Source organism: Rhinopithecus roxellana, chromosome 2 (assembly GCF_007565055.1).
Source record: "Rhinopithecus roxellana isolate Shanxi Qingling chromosome 2, ASM756505v1, whole genome shotgun sequence".
Classification (NCBI taxonomy): Eukaryota; Metazoa; Chordata; class Mammalia; order Primates; family Cercopithecidae; genus Rhinopithecus; species Rhinopithecus roxellana.
In genome coordinates, this window is record NC_044550.1 from 54,004,362 (window position 1) to 54,027,917 (window position 23,556).

The following is a 23,556-nucleotide window of genomic DNA, read 5'->3' on the forward strand; positions in this document are numbered from 1 at the left end:
CCCTTGTTCAGCCCTGTAAGTGTTTATGAGCTAGTAAAGGCGCCTAAGGAAAAAAGAAAAATCCCATAGAATTTCTCTTTTCAATGAGAGTCTGAAATTGTTATAACAAATAAGCACTACTTCATTACTGGCTTCTTGGGAGACAATGTGGTTAAAGAAAAGTATATAGTGTTATATTGTGCTTTATTAAATTGCTTTGCCTTTAAGCAAATAAATAGGTTACTTGAAAGCCTGCCTTTGAATGTTCTGACACAAACACTTTAGTGTGACATGCTAGACACCCTGGAGAATTCTTGAGTGTTATGTGCATTGGGTAGGTAGGTTTTTTTGTTGTTATTTTTTGTTTGGTTTCCATTGAGTTACAGAGTATTTGGACACACAACCATGTTTTGTATGGGTAGTATATTCAAGTAAGATTTATCTCTCTGGGCTGAATTTCATTCTTCTTTACTAAAGTGAGTTATGTGTCTTGGTATCCTGGCTCCCTGAGGATGGATGTGAAAATGTGCTCTGAATAATTCCAGGAGCCAAACTTATCCTGTACTTCTGTTATTTTAGTATGGTTTAAGGGAAAACATACATCAGAAGGTAAAGGAGAGATTAATCTTATACCGTTTTACTACTAGTAGGCATTACTTTTGAAACTGCAGCATATTAACTTGATCAGGAGAACTTAATGAAATAAGATGTATAGTATAAAGGCAAGATATTAATTTTAGAGAGAATGTAACAATGATGACTTTTTTCTCTTGCTGCAGAGAACATACATATTTACCTTCCTACTCAGTTCTCGGTTATTTATGCATCCTTATGAGCTAATGGCCAAAGTTTGCCACTTATGTGTTGAGCACCAGAGACTCAGTGATCCTGATAGTGATAAGGTAATGGTACATTTTTAATATTATAATATTACAGTTTGTTTTATTAGGAATGCTGACTCTATGGCTTAGATTTTTGTGAAGTTGGTACCTTAAGTAACCGGGGCTTATCCCCAGGCTGAAGTGCATAAATGGCATTGTGGCTATGCAAGGGGAATTGTGAATGGTATAAAAAAGAACACAGAATAAATCAAATGCAGCCTGGGTGCAGGTGGCTCATGCCTGTAATCCCAGCACTCTGGGAGGCCAGGGTGGGCAGATCACCTGAGGTCAGGAGTTTTGAGACCAGCCTGGCCAACATGAAACCCCGTCTCTACTAAAAATACAAAAATTAGCTGGCTGTGGTGGCGCACACCTGTAATCCTGGCTACTCCGGAGACTGAGGCAGGAGAATCGCTTGAACCTGGGAGGCAGGTTGCAGTGAGCTGAGATCGCACCACTACGCTCCAGCCTGGGGGACAGAATGAGACTCTTGTCTCAAAAATCAAAGACATTAAAAATTTAAAAATTGAAAAAAATAAATTAATTAAATGCAATTGAGGATCCCTAGGTCCTGCCTTAAGTTGGTGGCACTTGGCATTGACATGGAGGGAGAGGGGCTGCAGCTTCTTCTTCATCCCTAAAGACTTTGCACTAGAAGTTTCTCAGTGACACTGTTTGTAACTATTTATTTGATGTAGTCCATGGTGATAAATATCACTGAATTAGATTTGCTTTTTCTCCCTAGAACCAGATGAGAAAAATTGCGCCCAAAATCCTTCAACTCCTCACGGAATGGACGGAAACATTTCCCTATGATTTTCGGGATGAAAGAATGATGAGAAACTTAAAAGATCTGGCTCACCGGATAGCCAGTGGCGAAGAGGTTGGTAACCTGAATTTAGCACGGCCACTGGAATTCCCAGGCAGAGCCTGGGTGGGAAATGGTGCTGAATTATGCATCCTAATCTCCACTGCTTCCTCTCTGTTTTGCCTTTGGGCAAGCCCTCCACATCACATATTGGTCTGTTTAGTATGTCAAGTGAGAATGATTATACCATCCCACTTCAAAGGGATATGATCTAGAATGTTATGTGATTAATTTGGGGCTATGTTCATGTCAACTCATACACAGGATTTATGTTGCAAGTGTGTTTTAATTTTACTTTACTTTTACCTTTTTTCCTTCCAAAAAGGTTTAACACAGCTAGTTAGATAATAAATGGCATGTTAATAGATATAAACACTAGTGGCTACAAAGTAAATAACATTAATATATTAACCAATGATAAATAGTAGATTAATAAATCAGAAATAGACATTCTGGGCTGTGGCAGGAAGAAAACAAATATGCTTCTGTTGAGAATGAGTAGAGGAGGACAGGACTGCTGTGGTATGAGTTTAAGTTCCAGGTAAAAGGGAAATGCAGCTGGTCATGTGATATTCACGGTCAGAAAAGGGGAAGTATAGTAATTATTGAGGGAATTAGATGAAAAATTTAAAAACTTTTTTCTGAAGAACTTCGTATAGGGTCATAGAATGAGATCCTAGAAACTGTTCTTTATGGTGTTTACAACACCTTCCTGGATAGAAACTGAATTCATAGATTCATGTGTGAATGAGCAAAGGTAATTCTTGGGGGAGGAGAAGACTGAGGAAATGAGGCAAGTCTTCCAGTGCTCAGAAGTTGATTTAAAGATAGAGTCTAGTATAGGTGGAGATTAAAAGTAAGTCTCTTAGCTAGTCTTTCATAAATATCACTTCCCTCAGTTGAGTCTTTGATAAGCACTAACTACTAGCTGTGTAAATTCAGGTTATCCTTTTGGAAGCACGTCTGAAGGGCTGGTATTCTGTGTTGAGACTTGCTGGGCAAGGATGTCCTTGTAGTTTCCATGTTGCAGGTCAACTTCTGGGAACAAGTCGTTTAGGCACAGATACACTTTGACCTGGAAAAAGTAGATGAAGCATTTGGCAATGATGGTGCATTTCATTCGTCTTAAAATGCATTTTCCATTATGAATAACCTTCCTTGAGAACTCTTTCAGTGGTGTGCTACAGCGTATAACTTGATACCCTATCCTTTTTTTCTGAGACAGAGCCTTGCTCTGTTCCTCAGGCTATAGTGTTGTGATCATGGCTCACTGCAGCCTTGACTTCTCTGGCTTAATTAGTCCTCCCACCTCAGCTTCCCTAGTAGCTGGGACTACAGGTGCATACAACTGTGCCTGGCTAATTTTTTCTATTTTTTGTAGAGACAAAGCCTCACTATGTTGCCTAGGCTGGTCTCGAACTTTCTGGCTCAAGCAATCCACTGGCCTTGGCCTCCCAAAGTGCTGGAATTATAGGCGGCTTGAGTATAGTGTCACCATCATGACTCACTACAACCCTGACTTCTCTGACTTAATCAATTCTCCCACCTCAGCTTCCCTAGTAGCTGGGACTACAGGTGCATACGACTGTGCCTGGCTAGTTTTTTTCTAATTTTTGTAGAGACAAAGCCTCACTATGTTGCTCAGGCTGGTCTCGAATTTGTGGTCTCAAGCAATCCACTGGCCTTGGCCTCCCAAAGTGCTGGAATTACAGGTGTGAGCCACTGCGCCCAGCTGTAATTTTTGTGAGAAAAGGGGAAGTGTATTAATTCTTGAGGGAATTAAGTGAAAAACTTAAAAACTTTCATCTGAATAACTTTGGGGCTATGTTCATGTCAACTCATGCACAGGATTTATGTTGCAAGTATGTTTTAATTTTACTTATATGTTTTTTCCTTCCAAAAAGGTTTGACACAGCTAGTTAGGTAATAATAAATGGCATCTTAATAGATATAAACATTTTAATACAATTTCTCCCAATTTTACAAAATCAGACTAAAATTATATAAGGCTAGCTCTTGAAAAATGTGTATGGGCTTTCCTGTATTATGTTCTCATGAAAATGGAATTAGCCATTTTACTGTTACTTTTTGACATTATATTGTTACGAACCCAAGTGCTTGAGACAGCCATTATTTCTGCCGGGCTGAATGAGTCATTTCCTGAGTCATTGTGCAAGTTATGACGGTTATAATCATTTTGCCAGTTTGCCTATTACAGGTTCCAGCCAGGTATGAATTGATAGGTCCCTTGCTTACAAAGGCAAAAATTAAGCATCATGGTGTAGTTTGGTAGCAAATCGTATATTAAAGAGGTTAGCCGGGGAGTTCCTCAGCAGGGTCAGTGCTGGCTCAGTGACCTTGGTTTATGTATCTGAAGCTGCTCAAAAGATTAGTGACATCATAAGGGCTTTTTCTGGTGTGAAGGCTGAGACCTAAGTCAGACAGTTTTCATTTCAGTTAGGTTGTCTTTAGCTACTTAACATTATATGTCAATCATCTTATCTTCCCTCTATTGCCTTTATAACTTAGTTCTTTCCAAAAGAAACACCTTAAAAATCTTTTTATTTTAAGATAAAATGTTAGTGTTTTGAAAATACCAAATGGATGGTCCTTCTTATTGCGGGAGTCAAAGGGGAAATCATTTCTATCTGTGTTTACCTGATGAAAATTGGTCTTTTTGTTTAACAGAATCAAGCTATTTGAGAGCTGGGTAGAACAGAGAGAAGGGCCAAACAGCCTTGTGACCCTGGCTTCTTTTCAACACTCCTGTGTTAATAACAGTCTTGATAGAAACCTTGTGAAGTTCAGATGGTTTTGAGCATGAAAAGAGGAGATAAGAAGACAAGCCAGTTCTAACTGAGGAATTGATTAAACTAAGGGTTGAGTGGAGAGATGTCACCTGCCTTGATCAGGTTGAGTTTCACAGGGAACCTGTTTCTTTAGTTGCTTCTATTCAGTATTCCGTATTCTAGTCAGTATTCAGAATTCAAATCCACACTTGCCAGCTGGTTTATCTGAGTGTGTTTTGGCTAGTCCTCTAAATCCTTGCTCCTTCCTCATCTCTATAAATCATAGAAGTAACTGCCTTGTGTTAATGCCCTTTCAGGTCTGAAACTGTACAATCAATGTCCTTCCTCCAGTTCTTTGGCTGTCAGGCTCCTTATCAGTCATGTGCTTAGGTGTGTCTCCTCAGAGAGACCTTCCTTCAGCACCCCAACTATGATCATCCCCTCTCCCATTATTGGCTTTCACTGCTCTTCCCTTCATAGTGGTTCCTAGCACTCTGTGGTGAGTAAGTATAGCTGGCCCCCTCTCTGTATTTGTGGGATCTGCATCCATGGGTTCAACCAACCTCAGATTGAAAATATTCAAAAAGCATTAAGTGTGTACCAAACATATATAGCCTTTTTTTCCCTGTCATTATTCCCTAAACAATACAGTATCACAGTGATGTACATAGCATTTACGTTGCATTAGGTATTATAAGTAATGTAGAGATGATTAAAGTATACAGGAGGATGTGCAGATGTATGAAAATACTATACCATCTTATAGCAGAGATGTGAGAGCATCTGCAGGGAAGTCCTGGAACCAGTCTCCCGAGGATACTGAGGGATGACTGTGCTTGCATTTTTGTTGCTTGTTTTCCTCTCTAGACCCCATGCTGTGCCCTCTTTGTTCACCTTGGCATCCTTAACTCCTAGCTCAGTACCTGGCACCTCGTATTCTCTCAGTAGTGTTTGAATGAATGAGTCAATGAATGAATGAATGAACAAATGAATTACTGGAATAGGGAAACATTATTTCCCTCTACTGGAAGGAATATGGGCCTGGGTTGGAATTTGTTACTTCTTGCCTGGGACTTTTTATTTTCCTTTTGGCAGTCAGTGAATCCAGGTGTGCCCTATATATAATTTAGTCAGGTTCTTCTGACTCTGCCAGGACAGTTCTACATAATGTGGCTTAATATGTTTCCCCCCTGGGGATTTGCCCAAAATGAAGTGGTTTATTAGGACTTGCCTGCAAGAAACATGAAATGAAACTAATGATTGAATTACATGACAAATGACTGTGGTGGATAGAATGCAATTTTCTCTTCCTTAAGGGGCTGGTCTTTATAATAAGAACTTCTATCTTTATTTGCCAGGTAATTACTGTCACTGGCATTTGAAGTTATAAAAAAGAATAAGTACATATTTAGTAATTCATGACTCAGTGAGGAACCGTGCTTAACAACACAAAGCTTGATTTCTCAAATGGAATCAAATGGCAGCAGGAAACTTTTAAAAGAGGTGGCGTGCATACACTGTCTCCCATGCTCACACACTAGTTGTTGAATAGCTTCCCCCATACTCTATTGCATGCATTTTTCCATTATATTTTGATGCAGTTTTTTGCTAACAACCTCACTGTACATTCCTCTGCCTCTTCCCCCAATAAATTTTTTTAAATTGCAGAATAGGCTGGGCGCGTTGGCTCACGCCTGTAATCCCAGCACTTTGGGAGGCTGAAGCAGGCAGATTACTGAGGTTGGGAGTTCGAGACCAGCCTGACCACCATGGAGGAACCCCATTTCTACTAAAAATACAAAATTAGCCAGGCGTGGTGGCGCATGCCTATAATCCCAGCTACTCAGGAGGCTGAGGCAGGAGAATCTCTTGAACCCGGGAGGCAGAGATTGTGGTGAGCCAAGATCGCACCGTTGCACTCCAGCCTGGGCAACAAGAGTGAAACTCTCCGCCTCAAAAAAAAAAAAAAAAAAAAAAAAAAATTGCAGAATAAAAATCTTTCAGCAGATATGCCAGTAAAGCATTGCTTCTCACACTTGGCTTATACAAGGATCAGCTGAGACGCATCTAGATCATGTGACCCAAATGCACTGCAGACCAAGTCGATCGGAATCTCTGGGGTGGAACCCAGGCTGCCCCCATTCAGCAGTTTGTTCTGTTCATTGCTCCCCAGCTGGTACCCTTGTGTGGTACCCTGAAGAGAAGTGATAATTTCTAGCTAAAGTGTTCTCTGCGTGGATCCTGGGAAGGGGTGAGGAAAAGGTGCATGATGTAGGAATGATAGCATGCATGGAATAGCAGCTGAGGCATAGAATAATGAATATTTTAAAGTGAGTTGTTGGTTTTTTTAAGTGAAAATAACTTCCTTGTGCATGTCTCATGCCTGTGTTATCCAAGAAATCCCATTCTGTGGGAAAGCTTTAAAACATTTTATTTTTAACATGTCAAGTAGTATAGGAATATATTCACTTGGATTTTGTTTGAAAATTCATACAAAGCAAAAGAGGCCAAAAAACTTCCATCAATCCAACTTCTCTCTTAAAGGTAACAGCTGTTGTCAATTTTGTGTGTATCCTTCCAGAGCTGCTCCTACGTATACAGGTGTTCATAGAAAGTAGTGTGTATGGCTTTTATTTCCGTGTGTGTTCACCTAGTATTCTTCACCCTGCTTGTTTTCTCTGTGTTATGTCTTGGAAAACTTTCCATGTCAGTGCAGGTAGCTGTATCTTCTTTCAGCTGCTACACAGTAGTCCAGTATGTGATTGGGCCATGTTTCTTTTTCTTTTTCTTTTTTTTTTTTTTGAGATGGAGTCTCGCTCTGTCGCCCAGGCTGGAGTGCAGTGGCCAGATCTCAGCTCACTGCAAGCTCCGCCTCCCGGGTTCACGCCATTCTCCTGCCTCAGCCTCCCGAGTAGCTGGGACTACAGGCGCCCGCCACCTCGCCCGGCTAGTTTTTTGTATTTTTTAGTAGAGACGGGGTTTCACCATGTTAGCCAGGATGGTCTCGATCTCCTGACCTCGTGATCCGCCCGTCTCGGCCTCCCAAAGTGCTGGGATTACAGGCTTGAGCCACCGCGCCCGGCCGTTTCTTTTTCTTTTTAAAAATTATTCTATTGGACACAAACAAGTTAAATTTGTTTATACCAAAAACTCAGCATTTTCTGAGAAAGACTTAGCAAAGAAGATTAAGTCCCTTCTTCATATCAAACTCTGTTTAGTAAAGTAGTAACATATAGTTGTGAGTTGCTCTTGTAAACAGGCTTTACTGACTGTGAAACTTCAACTTTGTTTTTTTTTTTTTTTTTTTTTCGAGATGGAGTCTTGCTCTGTCTCCCAGGCTGGAGTGCAGTGGCCAGATCTCAGCTCACTGCAAGCTCCTCCTCCCGGGTTTACGCCATTCTCTCGCCTCAGCCTCCCGAGTAGCTGGGACTACAGGCGCCCGCCACATCGCCCGGCTAAGTTTTTGTATTTCTTTAGTAGAGACGGGGTTTCACCGTGTTAGCCAGGATGGTCTCGATCTCCTGACCTTGTGATCCACCAGTCTCGGCCTCCCAAAGTGCTGGGATCACAGGCTTGAGCCACCGCGCCCGGCCGTAACACGTATTTTCTACTCTGCACTTGTTCTAGCCAAAAGGCTGAGAAGCGATTCTACCCTGGATAGTATATGCTATAACTAAGGTATCTCCAAGAAGGTGTTCAGAAACCAGTCTGAGTAATACACTGGGAAATATTTGCATAATTATTAGAAGTAGTATCTAACTCTCATGTAGTCATTTGCTATGACATTTGGGACAAAGGACTGAATAAAACAGTTGAAGTTGATAGATTTTGTTTGTTTGCTTGCTTTGTTTGTTGAGACAGGTTCTCGCTTTGTTACCCAGGCTGGAGTGTTGTGGCACCATCAGGGCTCACCATAGCGTCAACCTCCCTGACTCAAGCAATCCTCCCACCTCAGTTTCCCTCAAGTTACTGGGACTGCAGGTGCCCCGCTAATTTTTAAATTTTTGTAGAGGCCGAGCACAGTGGCTCGTGCTTAATAATCCCAGCATCTTGGGAGGCTGAGGTGGGCAGATCACTTGAGGTCAGGAGTTCGAGACCATCCTTGCTAACATGGCGAAACCCCATCTCTACTAATACGACAACAAAAACAAAACAAAACAAGAACAACAACAACAACAAATTAGCTGGGTGTGGTGGCACACATTTGTAATCCCAGCTACTCAGGAGGCTGAGGCAGGAGAATTGCTTGAAACTGGGAGGGGGAGGTTGCAGTTAGTTGAGATTGCACCTCTGCACTCCAGTCTGGGCAACAGAGTGAGACTCTATCTCAGTCAATCAATCAGTCAAATCAATATATAAATAAGTTTTTGTGGAGACAGGGTCTCACTATGTTGTCTCGATCTCCTGCGCTCAAGGGATCCTCCTGCTTCATCCTCCCAAAGTTGTGGGATTACAGATGTGAGCCACCATGCCTGGACATAGATTTTTAATGTAACTCAAGTTTATAAAGTAAAAGAGGAGGGGGAAATAGGAATGAGAGATTTAAAATAACCCTCAGCTCATCCTTGAACAGCTTTGAATTCCAAAAAAGAGACATTTCCCTTGAGTGACAAACATACTACCAAATAGCGTTTTCTAAACTGATAACCTGAATGCTGTATGGAAGGTGGGATTTTTGACGGTTCAATTTTTTTTTTTTTTTTTTTTTTTTTTTTTTTGAGACAGAGTCTCGCTCTGTCTCCCTGGCTGGAGTGCAGTGGCGCGATCTCGGCTCACTGTAAGCTCCGCCTCCTGGGTTCATGCCATTCTCCTGCCTCAGCCTCCTGGGTAGCTGGGACTACAGGCGCCCACCACCGCGCCCGGCTAATTTTTTGTATTTTTAGTAGAGACGGGGTTTCACCACTGGTCTTGATCTCCTGACCTTGTGATCCGCCCGCCTCGGCCTCCCAAAGTGCTGGGATTACAGGCGTGAGCCACCGCGCCCGGCCGACGGTTCCATTTTTAAATACATAGGTGTTTCATTAGTGATTTCAGGGTGATCCATGACTGTAGAGAAAAATAGAGGTCTTCTAATGGACCAGTTTAAATAACTCAGCAGAATATACACTAACAGAGAAGAAAAGGAAAAGAAGTCTGTGTATGCTTTTTACACCTTGACTATGCGAGAATTAACCATTTCCAGGTATGTTGTTATTCTCCTCATAAGCAAATATCTCTTCATTTGGGTTTTTGTAATATACTGTAATAAACAAAATTGCTTCTATAAAAAAAAACTGTGGCTCTTATACTTGTAGGTAAATGCCATTATTTTTCAGATAATTAATCTCAGCAAATGATATTGTGGTATTTTTTTAAAAGGCAATGGAGCCATAAACGTAGGCCTTTCTATATCTGTAGGTTTACTGGGGCCATCCTCTTTTGGAGATTTAACCTAAGGACCGTGTTAGCATTGAATCAGCCTGTGTGCCTTTCTCGGATACAGGCATCAAAATTTACCTGGAAGAACATTGTTTTGGAAATTTTTGGCTAGAAAAGAAAGACTAAATGGACCTGCAACTTATGTCATAGCTGTGCCCTGGGATTGATGGATTGTGAAGTCATTTCTTGATTTAACAAATGTTTTAAAAGTCAGGAGGTTGACAGTTATCTAAACTACATGCAGTGCTTTTTTTTTTTTTTTTTTTTTTTTGAGACGGAGTCTCGCTCTGTTGCCCAGGCTGGAGTGCAGTGGCCGGATCTCAGCTCACTGCAAGCTCTGCCTCCCGGGTTTACGCCATTCCTCCTGGCTCAGCCTCCCGAGTAGCTGGGACTACAGGCGCCCGCCACCTCGCCCGGCTAGTTTTTTGTATTTTAGTAGAGACAGGGTTTCACCGTGTTAGCCAGGATGGTCTCGATCTCCTGACCTCGTGATCCACCCGTCTGGGCCTCCCAAAGTGCTGGGATTACAGGCTTGAGCCACCGCGCCCGGCCCATGCAGTGCTTTTTTAAACCAGTTTATCTTATGCATGAGGCTGCAGCATTATGAAGTAGCAAACAAAGTGGCACCTGGGAGTAGTGTTGCAGGGAGAATTGCCACGTGGAAGAGTTTGGTTGTGAACATTAATAGTGAGTCATGAGTGCAAAAGAAATGAATATGAGCCCAGTGGAGGTCAGATGCCAGAAATGAATATCTACTGCTTCCTCATGGTAATCCACATTTTATGTGTAAGTCAAGAAGATGGTAGGCTGGACGTGGTGGCTTACGTCTATAATCCCCACACTTTGGGAGCCCGAGGCAGGCGGATCACAAGTTCAGGAGTTCGAGACTGGCCTGGCTAATGTAGTGAAACCCCATCTCTACAAAAATACATAAATTAGCTGGGCGTGGTGGCGCATGCCTGTAATCCCAGCTACTCGGGAGGCTGAGGCAGGTGAATCACTTGAACCCAGGAGGTGGAGGTTGTAGTGAGTGAGCCAAGATCATGTCACTGCACTCCAGCCTAGGCAACAGAGCAAGACTCCGTCTCAAACAAAACAAAACAAAACAAAAACAAAAAGAAGGTGGTTCGAGGGGGTGAGTGGGAAGTAATGGTATATTTCTGCTAAGTAGCCAGACTGATGAGATTGAGAATGATAGGACTAGAGAAATCAAGAGGGTGGCCCTAAAGAAAAAGTGTTAGGAAAAGGATACATTGACTTGCAATCAATGTATTTCAACCCACCAGCAGTAAACTGGTAGGTACATTTCTTTGCTGGAACAGAGGACATTCAGTTATACTTAGTACTCATTATACTGGATTCCCTCAAGAGGTAATCTAGATTGTCACTGTAGTGTTTTCATGGCCCAACCTGAATTGTACTCTCAGTCGCAACCCCAAAGAAGAACTAAACCTTACAGGTTTGAAAATGCCTTATGCATGTGTCTCAAACTGTTAGAGCTAGCCAAATCTTCCTGTAACTTCCCTTAACCCAGTTGATTCTCCAGTGTCCAGGTAAAATCATTTGAGGACATAGTCTCTGAGTTTGCATAGTGGCAAAACCAGACATGCAGAGCACGGATGTAATTCTTCACTTATTCCCTAGCAGACATACAGAAAGAATGTCCAGCAGATGATGCAGTGTCTGATCCGCAAACTTGCTGCGCTTAGCCAGTACGAAGAAGTCCTGGCAAAAATCAGCTCCACATCCACAGATCGGCTCACAGTTCTCAAGACCAAGCCACAGTCCATACAAAGGGATATCATTACTGTCTGCAATGACCCTTACACGTTGGCCCAGCAGCTGACTCATATAGAGCTGGTAAGGCCGTTATCATCTTTGCCCTTTACAACCACAGATTTGCTTTGCTTTGGCAACCAGACAATATATTTGTCAACAGTAATGTCACAAGGAGAGGTTAGAATAATCCAAGTGGGAAATCATCTGAGACAGCTGAAACATACAGTGTTTATGGATTTGAGTATGAATGCTTCTGATATTCTGGGGATTCACTTGTAAATAAATACTAAACAAGGCTGAAGAGCAAAGAGTTTATTGACCTTCCTCACCTCCTGCCTCTAATCAGTTTTTCCAAAACCTGCTCAGCCTTTCACTATCTTGTGGAATATTGACCCAAGCAGAAAATTGCCTCTGCACAGACCTTGAAGATGATGAAAGTATTCAGGGTTAAAGGCTTATTTTATAATCTTCATTAAGAAATGGAAGGTGGTGCCAAAAGTCATAGAGGGAGTTGACAGTCCATTTCTTTTCACTTTCTTTAATACTGTTGACCTTCTGGGTTTGTGTTTCAGGAGAGGCTCAATTATATTGGGCCAGAAGAATTTGTTCAGGCGTTCGTGCAGAAGGGCCCTTTGGATAATGACAAGGTAATCAGTCGACCCACAGGTCAACACTGAAACCAGAAATGGGATTTCTCAGTCTGTGATAGTGGGTATAAGGGACAGAAGTTAGAACTATATTCGGTTTTAGATTTTAAAATCAGAATTTTTTTTTTTTCCACCAGCCATGTCTGATTCATTGCAGTTTTCTTGAGCGAGGTCTCCAAGCTCCTTCACAATATTGCCCCATCACTAACTTGTAGCCTCTTCTTCCTCCTTATTGGGAAATTTAGTAAGTAGATGCAGGCATTTGTGGTGATGAAAATAGGAGAGGAAAGCATAATGGTTTTAGCAGATTAAGAATCTGCTGAGAAGGTTCTGCCCATAATTCAACAATAGCAGGGGCAGGAAAGACAGGATGCACATCCAGCTTGCTGAGTAAAGGGCTTGACTGCTTTGCCTCTTGTTTTGAGGTGAATCTCTCATGAGACGTTCATCGCCTAGGTGCAGCCCACTATTAAAGAAATTAATGCTGGGCATGGATTGTCAAATCAGTGTACACATATAAGAAAATTTTTTTCTTCCAGTGACCTGGAAGCATTTTGAATTGTTAGGCAAAGACTACAACACCCGCTGATGAAAGCCCCCTTCTGGGAGTAGGGGCAACAGCTGTTTTCCGGACTTAGAATAGTGTCTCCTAATACAGGAAGTGAAGAATTGGTTTTGCCATAGAAGGCTAGTGGACTTTTTGTTTGTTTGTTTCTTTTGGAAGGAAGGAAAGAGGGGTGTAATTAGCCTCTTCAAGTTGGCCTTGAACTTCAAGATGAGATTAACTTTTTTGCCTTTGAACAATGTGTTACTCACCCTACTAAAGACCATGATGGTATAGACTTCTGTTTATCTACTTGGAAGATACTTAGTTTGTTGCAACATTATGTTGTAAAATTTTGTCCTATGCTTAATTTTAAGTAAAAAATGTCTACTCCTTTGTACTGGTAGCCACTTTTTGCTGTATCAATTATAGCAGTTGGTATTTGCACTCCATTTACTGAGTCAGGATCGTTTTGGAATGCAGCCAGAACTCTTCCTCTGAATTGTGTTTCTGAAGATACAATCCAGACTAATTTAGTTTCTCGGGAAGAGGGGTTAGGGACACTTTTTTTTTTTGGAGGCTGAATCTCACTCTGCCACCCAGGCTGGAGTGCAATAGCGTGATCCCAGTTCACTGCAACCTCCACCTCCCGGGTTCAAGCAATTCTCCTGCTTCAGCCTCCTGAGTAGCTGGGATTACAGGCACGTGCCACTATGCCCAGCTAATTTTTTGTATTTTAGGAGAGATGGGGTTTCACCATATTAACCAGGCTGATCTTGAACTTCTGGCCTCTGGTGATCCACCCGCCTCAGCCTCCCAAAGTGTTGGGATTACAGGTGTGAGCCACTGTGCCCGGCCTAAGGACACTTTTATAAATGCATCAGAGTACATTTCTAGACCTCACGTGTTTCACTGGACTATCCTAAAAGCCTTCGATATTTCTGTAAGGATAATCAAAAATGCCAGTGATTGTCTTTCTCTCTCTTTCTGTTGTTCTAAAAAGCTTGCCTAATCCATAAACTGAGAATAAAGGCTCGTATTTCACAAAATGAGAGTCCAATACGTTCTTTTTTTCCTCTAACTCATCCGTTTACTTTGTTTTCTCTAAAGAGTTGCTATGGTGAACGGAAGAAAACACGAAACTTAGAAGCTTACGTGGAATGGTTTAATCGCCTCAGCTACTTGGTTGCTACAGAAATCTGTATGGTGAGGAAATGAATTTTCTATCTCCTAGCTCTCAATATTATTTTTTCCTACTTATTTTAGAACTGTTGGGCCTTTATACTGGATAACTGCCCTCTATTGTCTTTTGCTATATAGCCTGTTAAGAAAAAACACCGAGCAAGAATGATTGAGTATTTCATTGACGTAGCTCGGGAGTGTTTTAACATTGGCAACTTCAACTCCTTGATGGCGATAATCTGTGAGTATTTTGTGGAGGATACGTGTCCTTTATCTTTACGAATCCTGTAAAGTGACCCACAGAAAATTTGCAAATAGTATAGTTTTGTTAGTACAGGCTGTATTTTTTAATCCTGAGTTACTTGAGAATGTCCAAAATGCTTTAAATAGGCAAATGGGTGCGAGTAGGTGTGTAATGTTTCTTAAGTATGCAAGAATTCTTGGAATGTTTTAAGTTAACCTTAGCTAAATATTCATCTACAAAGACTTGCAGGTAAGATACTTGTCTAAATAAAGAGTTTTAAAAAGTATTTTGGCAGCTTGCATATCAAGTATTATAGAAATAATGATCCAAGACTCAATTATCTGATTCCTTGGACAAGAGGGTGGCCTAAGAAACTGGCACATTTTCTAACTGTTCAGGTTTCTAGTACTTATCACCCACAGACCTTATCACTCTAGTATACAAACTCACTCCTTTATATTATGGAGGTTTTAACATCAGAGACCGTGTTTCTTTCCTTTCATTCTATAAATATGTGTGGTAACAATATGTCTTAGTTGTTCCAATTTATATCTGTTGTCTTGCCTTAATTATTGATAATAGCTTTTGATAATAATTCTTTAATTAAAAAGTGTCCTACTTTGTATGATCAATTATATGGCCATCTTACAAATTATAGGTGCTCAATAAACATTTCAATAAAAGAATAGGCTGGGCACAGTGGGCTCATGCCTATAATCCCAACACTTTGGGAGGCCAAGGCAGGCGGATCATGAAGTCAGGAGATCGAGACCACCCTAGCCAACATGGTGAAACCTAAAAATACAAAAATTAGCTGGGCATGGTGGTGCACGCCTGTAATTCCAGCTACTCAGGAGGCTGAGGCAGGAGAATCACTTGAACCAGGGAGTCGGAGGTTGCAGTGAGCTGAAATCATGCCACTGCATTCTAGCCTGACGCCAGAGCAAGACTCCGTCTTAAAAAAAAAAAAAAGAAGAAGAGCGTTGAGGTCTTTTTGAAGGATCAGTTTAAAGCTAGAGAGTCTACCAAATTTAATTCAAGAATCTTAATCTAATAAATTCTCCCTTCCACCAATTTATTTTTCCATTTTGTTTACATACCATTTCCTCTTTCTCTTCCCCCAGAAAATTACTGGCCAAGTCTCAGCTTATTATTTATCTGACTAACTCCATGAAAATAGCAAACAGAAAGATTATCTGAATCAGGGACTGAAAGGCTCACAGTCTAGATAATAAATTACTTAATTTCCCTCTTCTACTAGTAAGAAAATGTCAAGGCAAGCCATAGCATCAGAGAAAATGTTTGTAATACATAGAGCTGACAAATAACTTGTATCCAGAATCTATAAAGAACCCTGCAAATCAATAAAAAGATAAATAACCCAGTGAAAAAAAGGCCAAAAGACTGAAACAGATATGCCATGCAAGAAGATACTGTATATTAATGGTTAACGAGTATCTGGAATGGTGTTCCACATCATTAGTCATCAGAGAAATACAAATTAAATTACAGCAAAATATTAATACCATTGCATGCACTAGAATGACTGGAATTTTAAAAACTGGTTATACCAAATAGTGTTGAAGATGTGGAACAAGTGGTGCTCTTATACATTATTGGCAGGAGTATAAAATGGTACTACTACTTTGGAAAACTATTCAGCAGTTTCTTATAAGGTTAAACATATTTATACCCTGCAATGCAGAGATTGCACACACCTATGTATTTACTCCATGGAAATGCAAACACATGTCCACAGGAAGATTTGTAAAAGAACGCAGCTTTATTCATAATTGCCCAAGACTGGAAACAATCCAAATGCCCATTTACAAATGAATGGCTAAATAAATTGTGGCATATTAATACAATGAAATACTGCTCAGCAATAAAAATGAACCGTTGATACATATAAGTAACATGGATTAATTTTAGAATCATTATGTTGTGCAAAATAAGCCAGACACAAGAGTAGATACAGTATGATTTCACTGATATGAAGTTCTAGGGCAGACAAAACGAATCTGTGGTTTTAGGTAGCCAGTGTTCTGATTTCTGTGGTGGTGGGGAGGTGACCAGAAGAGGGTTCAAAGGTGACCAGAAGAGGCCCAAGAGCTTTCTGGGATCATGAAATGTGCTACTTTATCTTGATTGGAGTGGTAATACATGGACTTACACATTAGTCAAAATTCATCTAATTATGTGTTTAAGATCTGTGTATTTTTTGTATGTAAATTGTACCTCAATTAGGAAGCAATCTCCCACTTCTCGTCCTTAAAATATGAATGTTGGTGGCGTGGAATTAATATATGTACTCATTTAGGCTAGCGTGGGTTCCTTTTCTGTACAACAGCCACTGTAATATTTTTCTGAATAGTTATAGTACATAAAGTATCATTCAGGAGAGGCAGCCTGGCTTGTTGGAGTGAGTGTGGGTTATGGTGTTAGCTCCGTGTGAGCTTCCATCTCTGTTACTTGTTAACTGGATATCCTTGGGAAAATGTCTTACTCCCTAGAACTTTAGCATATTTTTTAAGAATGTTGAGGGGATATGTGAGATAACACACACAAAGCATGGTTGACACATTAGTTTCTAGGTCAAAGGTCAGCAAACTGACCTGTGGGTCAAATATGGCCCACCACTGGTTTCTTTATGACCGGTGAGCTAAGAATGGATTTTATCTTTTTAAATGATTGAAAAAAATGAAAATAATAATATTAACATTTCTAACATGTGACTGTAATATAAATTCAGATTTCAGTGCACATAAACAAAGTTTTACTGGAACACAACCATAACCATTTGTATATGTAGTTACCTACATAACTGGATGTTGGCTGTCTTTGCACGACAGTGATAGTGTCTTGTAGTGATGACACAGACCATATGGCCTAAAATGCTTACTTTTTTTTCCTTTATAGAGAAAATGTGTTCACCTCTGCACAGAGTCAATGGTAGCATTTATGCTGTTTCACGACTCAGAATTTGCAAAAAAAAAAAAAAGTTATACAATTGGAGTTTGTTACTTACTAATTTTAGAATTCTCACTTTTTAGAAGTATATGTTTATGGTTTTTCTTATTTCTCTCTTTCAATTTTCCTTTTTTCTTCCCCTCCATTTCAAATGGGAAGCTGGTATGAATATGAGCCCAGTCTCTCGACTAAAAAAAACTTGGGCCAAAGTGAAGACTGCAAAATTTGACATTCTTGAGGTATGTGAAGCCGATGTTTTGCTGTTAAGTAACACTTTACACCTGGAAAGTGGAATTCCTTTATGTGGTCTTGCCTTTCCATCAGACTATGACAGAGGAAAAAGCCCATCCATCTTTACAGACCCCGGGAAAGGAAAGTGGGTAGAATTGGAGAGGAAAATAAATCAGGTTATGTACTGGTTGTTTCATAGGTAGATATGTCCATTCTGGGGTTAATTGACTGGAGAAATAGTGAGCTGTCAGTCATATCACCTTATATGCCAGAATGGAATTTCGGTCCTGAGCAGTTGAGAGTTTTACTTCACTGTGAGCCTATTAGCTTCATTTATCTTCAGTGTCTCAGGGGAAGTGTTCCCCATCCCTAGAGTAACATTTATTCATCCTTTCAGCAATTTAGCTGACCTGGGAAAAAGCCCTTCCCATACAATTCTAAGGATAGTAAGAATTGTGGGCCAGGTGCAGTGGCTCATGCCTGTAATACTAGCACTTTGGGAGGCTGAGGCAGGAGGATCACCTGAGCCCAGGAGTTCAAGACCAGCCTGGGCAACGTGGTGAAACCCCACCTCTATGAAAAATACAAAAAATTAGCTGGGTGTGGTGGCGCGTGCCTGTAGTCCCAGCTACTTGCAGGGCTGAGGCAGGAGGATTGATTGAACCTGGAAGGTGGGAGCTGTAGTGAGCCAAGATCACACCACTACATTACAGCCTGGGTGGCAAAGTGAGACCCTGTCTCAAAAAAAAAAAAAAAAAAAAAAAAAAAAAAAAATTCATGTGCCAGAGTATGTGTATTTGAATCATATTCATCTGAGCACTACCTTGGTGTGCCAGTGCTTTGAATTACTATCTTTGGAGATAAGAAGAAAGCGTTCTTTCCCAAGTTTTCTCCCAAATTGGAAATTATCATTATGCCTATTATTTTATGATCTATTCATACAATCTAATACATCTCTTTTCCTTCTTGCAAAATGATATGCTTCAATTATTTGTGCATGATTTGTCACTACAAAGTGTTGGATCACTGTACATGGCTAACCATCAGAGGGCCCATTGACTTTCAGATGCAAACAGGAAATTTTTCTGCTGCTGGTGTTTGACTCTTACTAGTTTTACGTCTAAGCTCAACAATTAGCCTAGAAAGAATGTGGTTTAGGTTTAACTTTATTGAAGCTGACATCAGTTCACGTAATTACAACCAAACCTCAGGAAAGAAAACACTTGTGCAATGTGTGTCATGTGCATTTGTGTGTATGAGAAGGATAAATCATATTCCTACTGAGTTTCATAACTAATTTTGAATTTCATGTGTAGCTAAATGTGTGATCTCGTAAACTTCCTACAGAAGTTTACAATAAATAAAGAGTTAATATTCTTCTGTCTTTTATCTATAGCATCAGATGGACCCTTCAAGCAATTTCTATAATTATCGAACAGCTCTTCGTGGAGCAGCACAAAGGTCTTTAACTGCTCATAGTAGTAGAGAAAAGGTATGCACTTAAAGTCTTTCTTATGGTAGACTTGCTGTGTTTTATACTGAAATGCTATGTGAACTACTACACTGAAGCTTTTTTACTTGTTGAGATTTAAGAGAGACATGTACTCTAGAAATGATACCACTTGCCACACAGAGTTGGAGAATGCTACCAGAAAGTTTGTTAGACTGCATATTGCTGTGTTATTATTACATTACTTAAATAATTACTCTGTAGTGCCTCTTAATTGTGTTTCAAGCAATACATTAAGTCATATGTTAAGATGACTAATAGCATTAAAGAGTAATTTAGTTTAATGGAAAATAGACATTTAAGCTCTGCACAAGGTAGCTGACTTAATGTAACCTTTTCTCTTAAAAGAATTAGCTTACCTCCCATGGTTAAGTCATTTATTTTCAGAAAGTAGGTTAGTTGCTATAACATTAGGCGTGCTGTTACTAATTGGATTATGGGAGTAGCAGAAAAAGTACAGGGGTAATGTCTGAGAAATTAATGGTCCTTTCTCACTCTACCATACTCTTAAACAAATTAGTACCATCCTGCATCTACCATTTTCTTGATTCTGAGGGTCCTTTCTTGGCATGTTTCGGTGTCATATTTCTTTACAGAGGAAGGATAAGCTGTTTCGGCATTTGGCGGTCATGTTATTTGAGAAGTGAATGCTTAGTTATGGTAACTGGGTTAATGAAGGTTGCTTGATGGAGGTTATTTTCGGTTTCAATTCCATCCATCTTTTAACTTAAACTATATCTTCCACAAATAAAAGAAAATGAGGTAAAAAACCTTTCACAGCTTCCCAATCACGTCCCCTGAAAAAGCTTCAGCCTCAACGATCTAAAATAAAAATAAACACACAACCCCACCTTTAGTAAATGCTAAGTTGGTTCTCAATCAGATCTGAAATATCAGTTCTAACAATGTTTGAGGAGTATTGTAAATCCTTCCAATTTTTTCTTTACATAAAGGAACTTATAAGATCGGAGGGGGTATGAAGCAGAGATGACAGTCTTACTGTAGCCTGACAGGGTTTGCCAGCTTTTAAGTTTTACTTGCTCCATCCCAGTATGTTTGTGATTAGATTGAGAAAAGAATCTAATATGAAGTCTTTTAAGCTTCAAACAGCGAGCACATATGGGAGAATTGCAGCCCACTGAAGGGGCTGTACGTGGCCTCATTCACCTTCTCTGTGTTGCAGGGCAGGCAAGGTTCTCTCTGCATGGGCTTCAGTGAGGGCTTGGTGGGCTCTGCCCCAGAAGTCTGTGGAATCATATCTGTGAGTAGGGAGCTGCAGCGTTGGCCAAAGAAATTCTGAAGTGCAATCCCTCCAAAATTTCTCAGTTGTGGAATTCTAAGTTTTTTTCTACAAAAAGTCCCAAGTACTTACCCTTTACATCATTTAATACATTGTGTCTGCTTTAGTTTTGTTTTGTTTTAAACAGGTTCTATGTGAACATATAAATTGTACTCTGTAGTTCATTAAACAAATGAAAGCACATCCATTCAATTATTAAAAAGTCAAGAAACAATAGATGCTGGTGAGGCTGTGGAGAAACAGGAACACTTTTACACTGTTGGTGGGAATGTAAATTAGTTCAACATAATTTACATAATTGTGGAAGATAGTGTGGCAATTCCTCAAGGATGCAGAAATACCATTTGACCCAGCAACCCCATTACTGTGTATATACCCAAAGCAATATAAATCATTCTGCTATAAAGACACATGCACACGTATGTTAACTGCAGCAGTATTTACAATAGCAAAGACATGGAACCAACCCAAATGCCCATCATTGATAGACTGGATGAAGAAAATGTAGTACATATACACCATGGAATACTATGCAGCCATAAAAATGAATGAGATCTTGTCCTTTGTGGGGGCACAGATGAAGCTGGAAGCCATCATCCTCAGCAAACTAACACAGGAACAGAAAACCAAACACTGCATGTTCTCACTCATAAGCGGGAGTTGAACAATGAGAACACATGGACACAGGGTGGGGACACAACACATAACTGAGGCCAGAAGGGGGCTAGGGGGCAAGGGGAAGGAGAGCATTAGGACAAATACCTAATGCATGTGGGGCTTAAAACCTAGATGACAGGTGGATGGGTGCAGCAAACCACCATGACACATGTATACCTATGTAACAAACCTGCACATTGTGCACATGTATCCCAGAACTTAAAGTAAAATTAAAAAAAAACACAGCCATTTTAAAAACTGCCATCTCTTTTTACAGTTGGTCTCAAAGGCTGAGAGTGAAAGCATTTCTAGTTAAATCCACCTTTTATTCAAGAAAATTGGGATCCTTGGCCAGGCGTGGTGGCCCACGCCTATAATCCCAGCACTTTGGGAGGCTGAGGCGGGTAGATCACCTGAGGTCAGAATTTCGAGATCAGCCTGACCAATATGGTGAATCTTTTGTATCCTTTTAAATCTCAAGTTTGTGTGGTCAGAGTGGCACATCTCTAGGTACCTAATATAGAACAAACCAAATGTGTCTTCCACACAGCAGCCCTTAAATATTCTTTAAATAGCTGGGTTTTTTTTTTTTCTGTAGGTACCTGTGTCTCCAGGTTTTTAACCATTCCTCATATGATTACATGGCTTTAAATCCTCTTGCCATTCCAATTCTGCTCCTGTGAACTTACTTGGTCCTATTTATCAGCATTCATTTCTAGGTGTGGAACTGGCAAAACCCTTATGGTGTAGTTGCTGGGTTTCTGAACTAAGAATATTTTGAAAGGAAATTCAAAAATACTATTACTTGAGAAGTTCTCCTGCTAAAAACATCATTGACAAGACCTTCAGGAAAATAAACTTTTGCTTTGTCCTATTAATAATGTGTACATTCACTTAGCTCATGGAAGTTCTTATAATCTGATTTTCACTGTATTAGATTTGTATAGGGGCTACAGATCTGAAGGGAATTATCCATGAATAAACAAAAAGTTGAAGCCTGCAAGACTTCTTTCTTGTATACAGGCATAAGGAACAGAGCAGTAAAGTATCATAAGTAAGATTAGTTATATTTTTATTTTTATGAAAGAGTGATTGAGATAGTCAGTAGTGGAGCATCTTGCAGGCACCCCTGAATGCAAAAATCATGTAAGGTATAGCCCCTGCCACCTAGAATTTCTATTCCAGCTGTAGGCACTTGGTGTGAATTTACGAGAAGTTTAAATATCAGCAAGAAACAGTCAATGATCAACACCTCATGAATCTCACAGTTCAGCACCAAAGACTAGAGTACAAAAATAAAGTTCTTGTTTAAAAGCTGCTACAGTATACAAATATTACATCTTGATTATAATTTTGTTCTTATTTCCCTGGGGCTGTCTTATGATGATGTATCCTTATTATCCTCTAAGTGCATGTTCACCTTGGGCACAGTAGCACAGAAGCAGACATAGACAATATGAAGATGAATGAATATGGTTCTCTTCCAGTAAAGCTCTATGGCCACTGTCATTTGAATTTCATATAATTTTCATGCATCTTGAAATATTATTATTTTGATTTTTTTAGCTACTTACACATGTAAAATGTGTGGCTCCTAGGCCATAAAAAAGAGGCCCGAGGGCCACAGTTTGCCAACTCCTAGCTTATATCACCAGTAAATTCTGAAGCTAAATTTTTTACTATTGTCTGGCAGCATCCAAAGTCCAGCATTCCCATTCACAAATAGTCTTTCAAAGAAGCAAGGTTCGGTTGCACTTTTACTATTGTTACTATGTTGTTTAGTTCTAACATAATAGAAAATAGCCAATCATATTAGAAGGAAAGGTAATGAGATCTTTACTAATTTGGCTTTAGAGACTTTCAGAGATAATAACAAATGATTAAAAGTATATTTAGGTGAGATGTCCAAAGATGTCAAAATGGAAGATTCATTTTGGTTATTTTCAGAAATCAATGAAACAAAAATAATCAAAACTTGTTTTTTAAATGACTTTGGTGAAAATCTGAATTTTTCCTTAGAAGGGAATTGATACTTAATATTTTTTTGTGTGAGCCCAAAAGTATGTTTTCCTGTTCACTCAATATAGAGGTACCCACCTGAGTCATAAGCTTAGGAAACTTCAAAGATCTGACCTTGGGGAAACAAGATAGACCCACAATCGGTGTTTAATGGATTTTTTACATTGTAGGAAATTTAGAATCTTTAAAAATATGTTGACATTTGAGAGAAAATGGAAATTACTGTATGTGAGCCTTTTTCTCTGTTTCTTGTGGGTTTAGTATGATTTGGGGTACTTACTGAGAGATTATTGCTTTAGGCTAATTAATTAAATACTACCTCATCAAGCCAAAGAATTCAGATGGGGAAGTATTTTTAAAGGTTTATTGTTTTTAAACAACTATTAATTTTAATTTATACATTCATATTTCCTCCTTCACCTCGGGCACATTTGTCTCAAAACATATTGTGCAAGGTACTTCTTAGGTGATTTCCCGGGAGAGCAGGTGCTAACTTGTTCGTCATACACAGACCAGGTTTACAATAGAAAGTTTGTAG

At 39.8% G+C, this 23,556-nt stretch overlaps 1 protein-coding gene across 2 annotated transcripts in view; it reads left to right on the forward strand.

Moving 5' to 3' along the window:
* The window catches only part of RASGEF1B (RasGEF domain family member 1B), a 46,215-nt gene that overhangs the window by 13,843 nt on the left and 8,816 nt on the right, over positions 1–23,556 (forward strand). Inside the window, exons 3-10 of one of the 2 annotated variants that reach the window (XM_010354110.2) lie at positions 759–881; positions 1,606–1,743; positions 11,580–11,795; positions 12,287–12,361; positions 14,016–14,111; positions 14,226–14,328; positions 17,461–17,540; positions 18,929–19,024. In XM_010354110.2, the coding sequence (XP_010352412.1) occupies positions 759–881; positions 1,606–1,743; positions 11,580–11,795; positions 12,287–12,361; positions 14,016–14,111; positions 14,226–14,328; positions 17,461–17,540; positions 18,929–19,024 (927 nt within the window). The remainder of the gene's footprint in view (positions 1–758; positions 882–1,605; positions 1,744–11,579; positions 11,796–12,286; positions 12,362–14,015; positions 14,112–14,225; positions 14,329–17,460; positions 17,541–18,928; positions 19,025–23,556) is intronic. The other variant, XM_010354111.2, reaches the window with a different exon arrangement.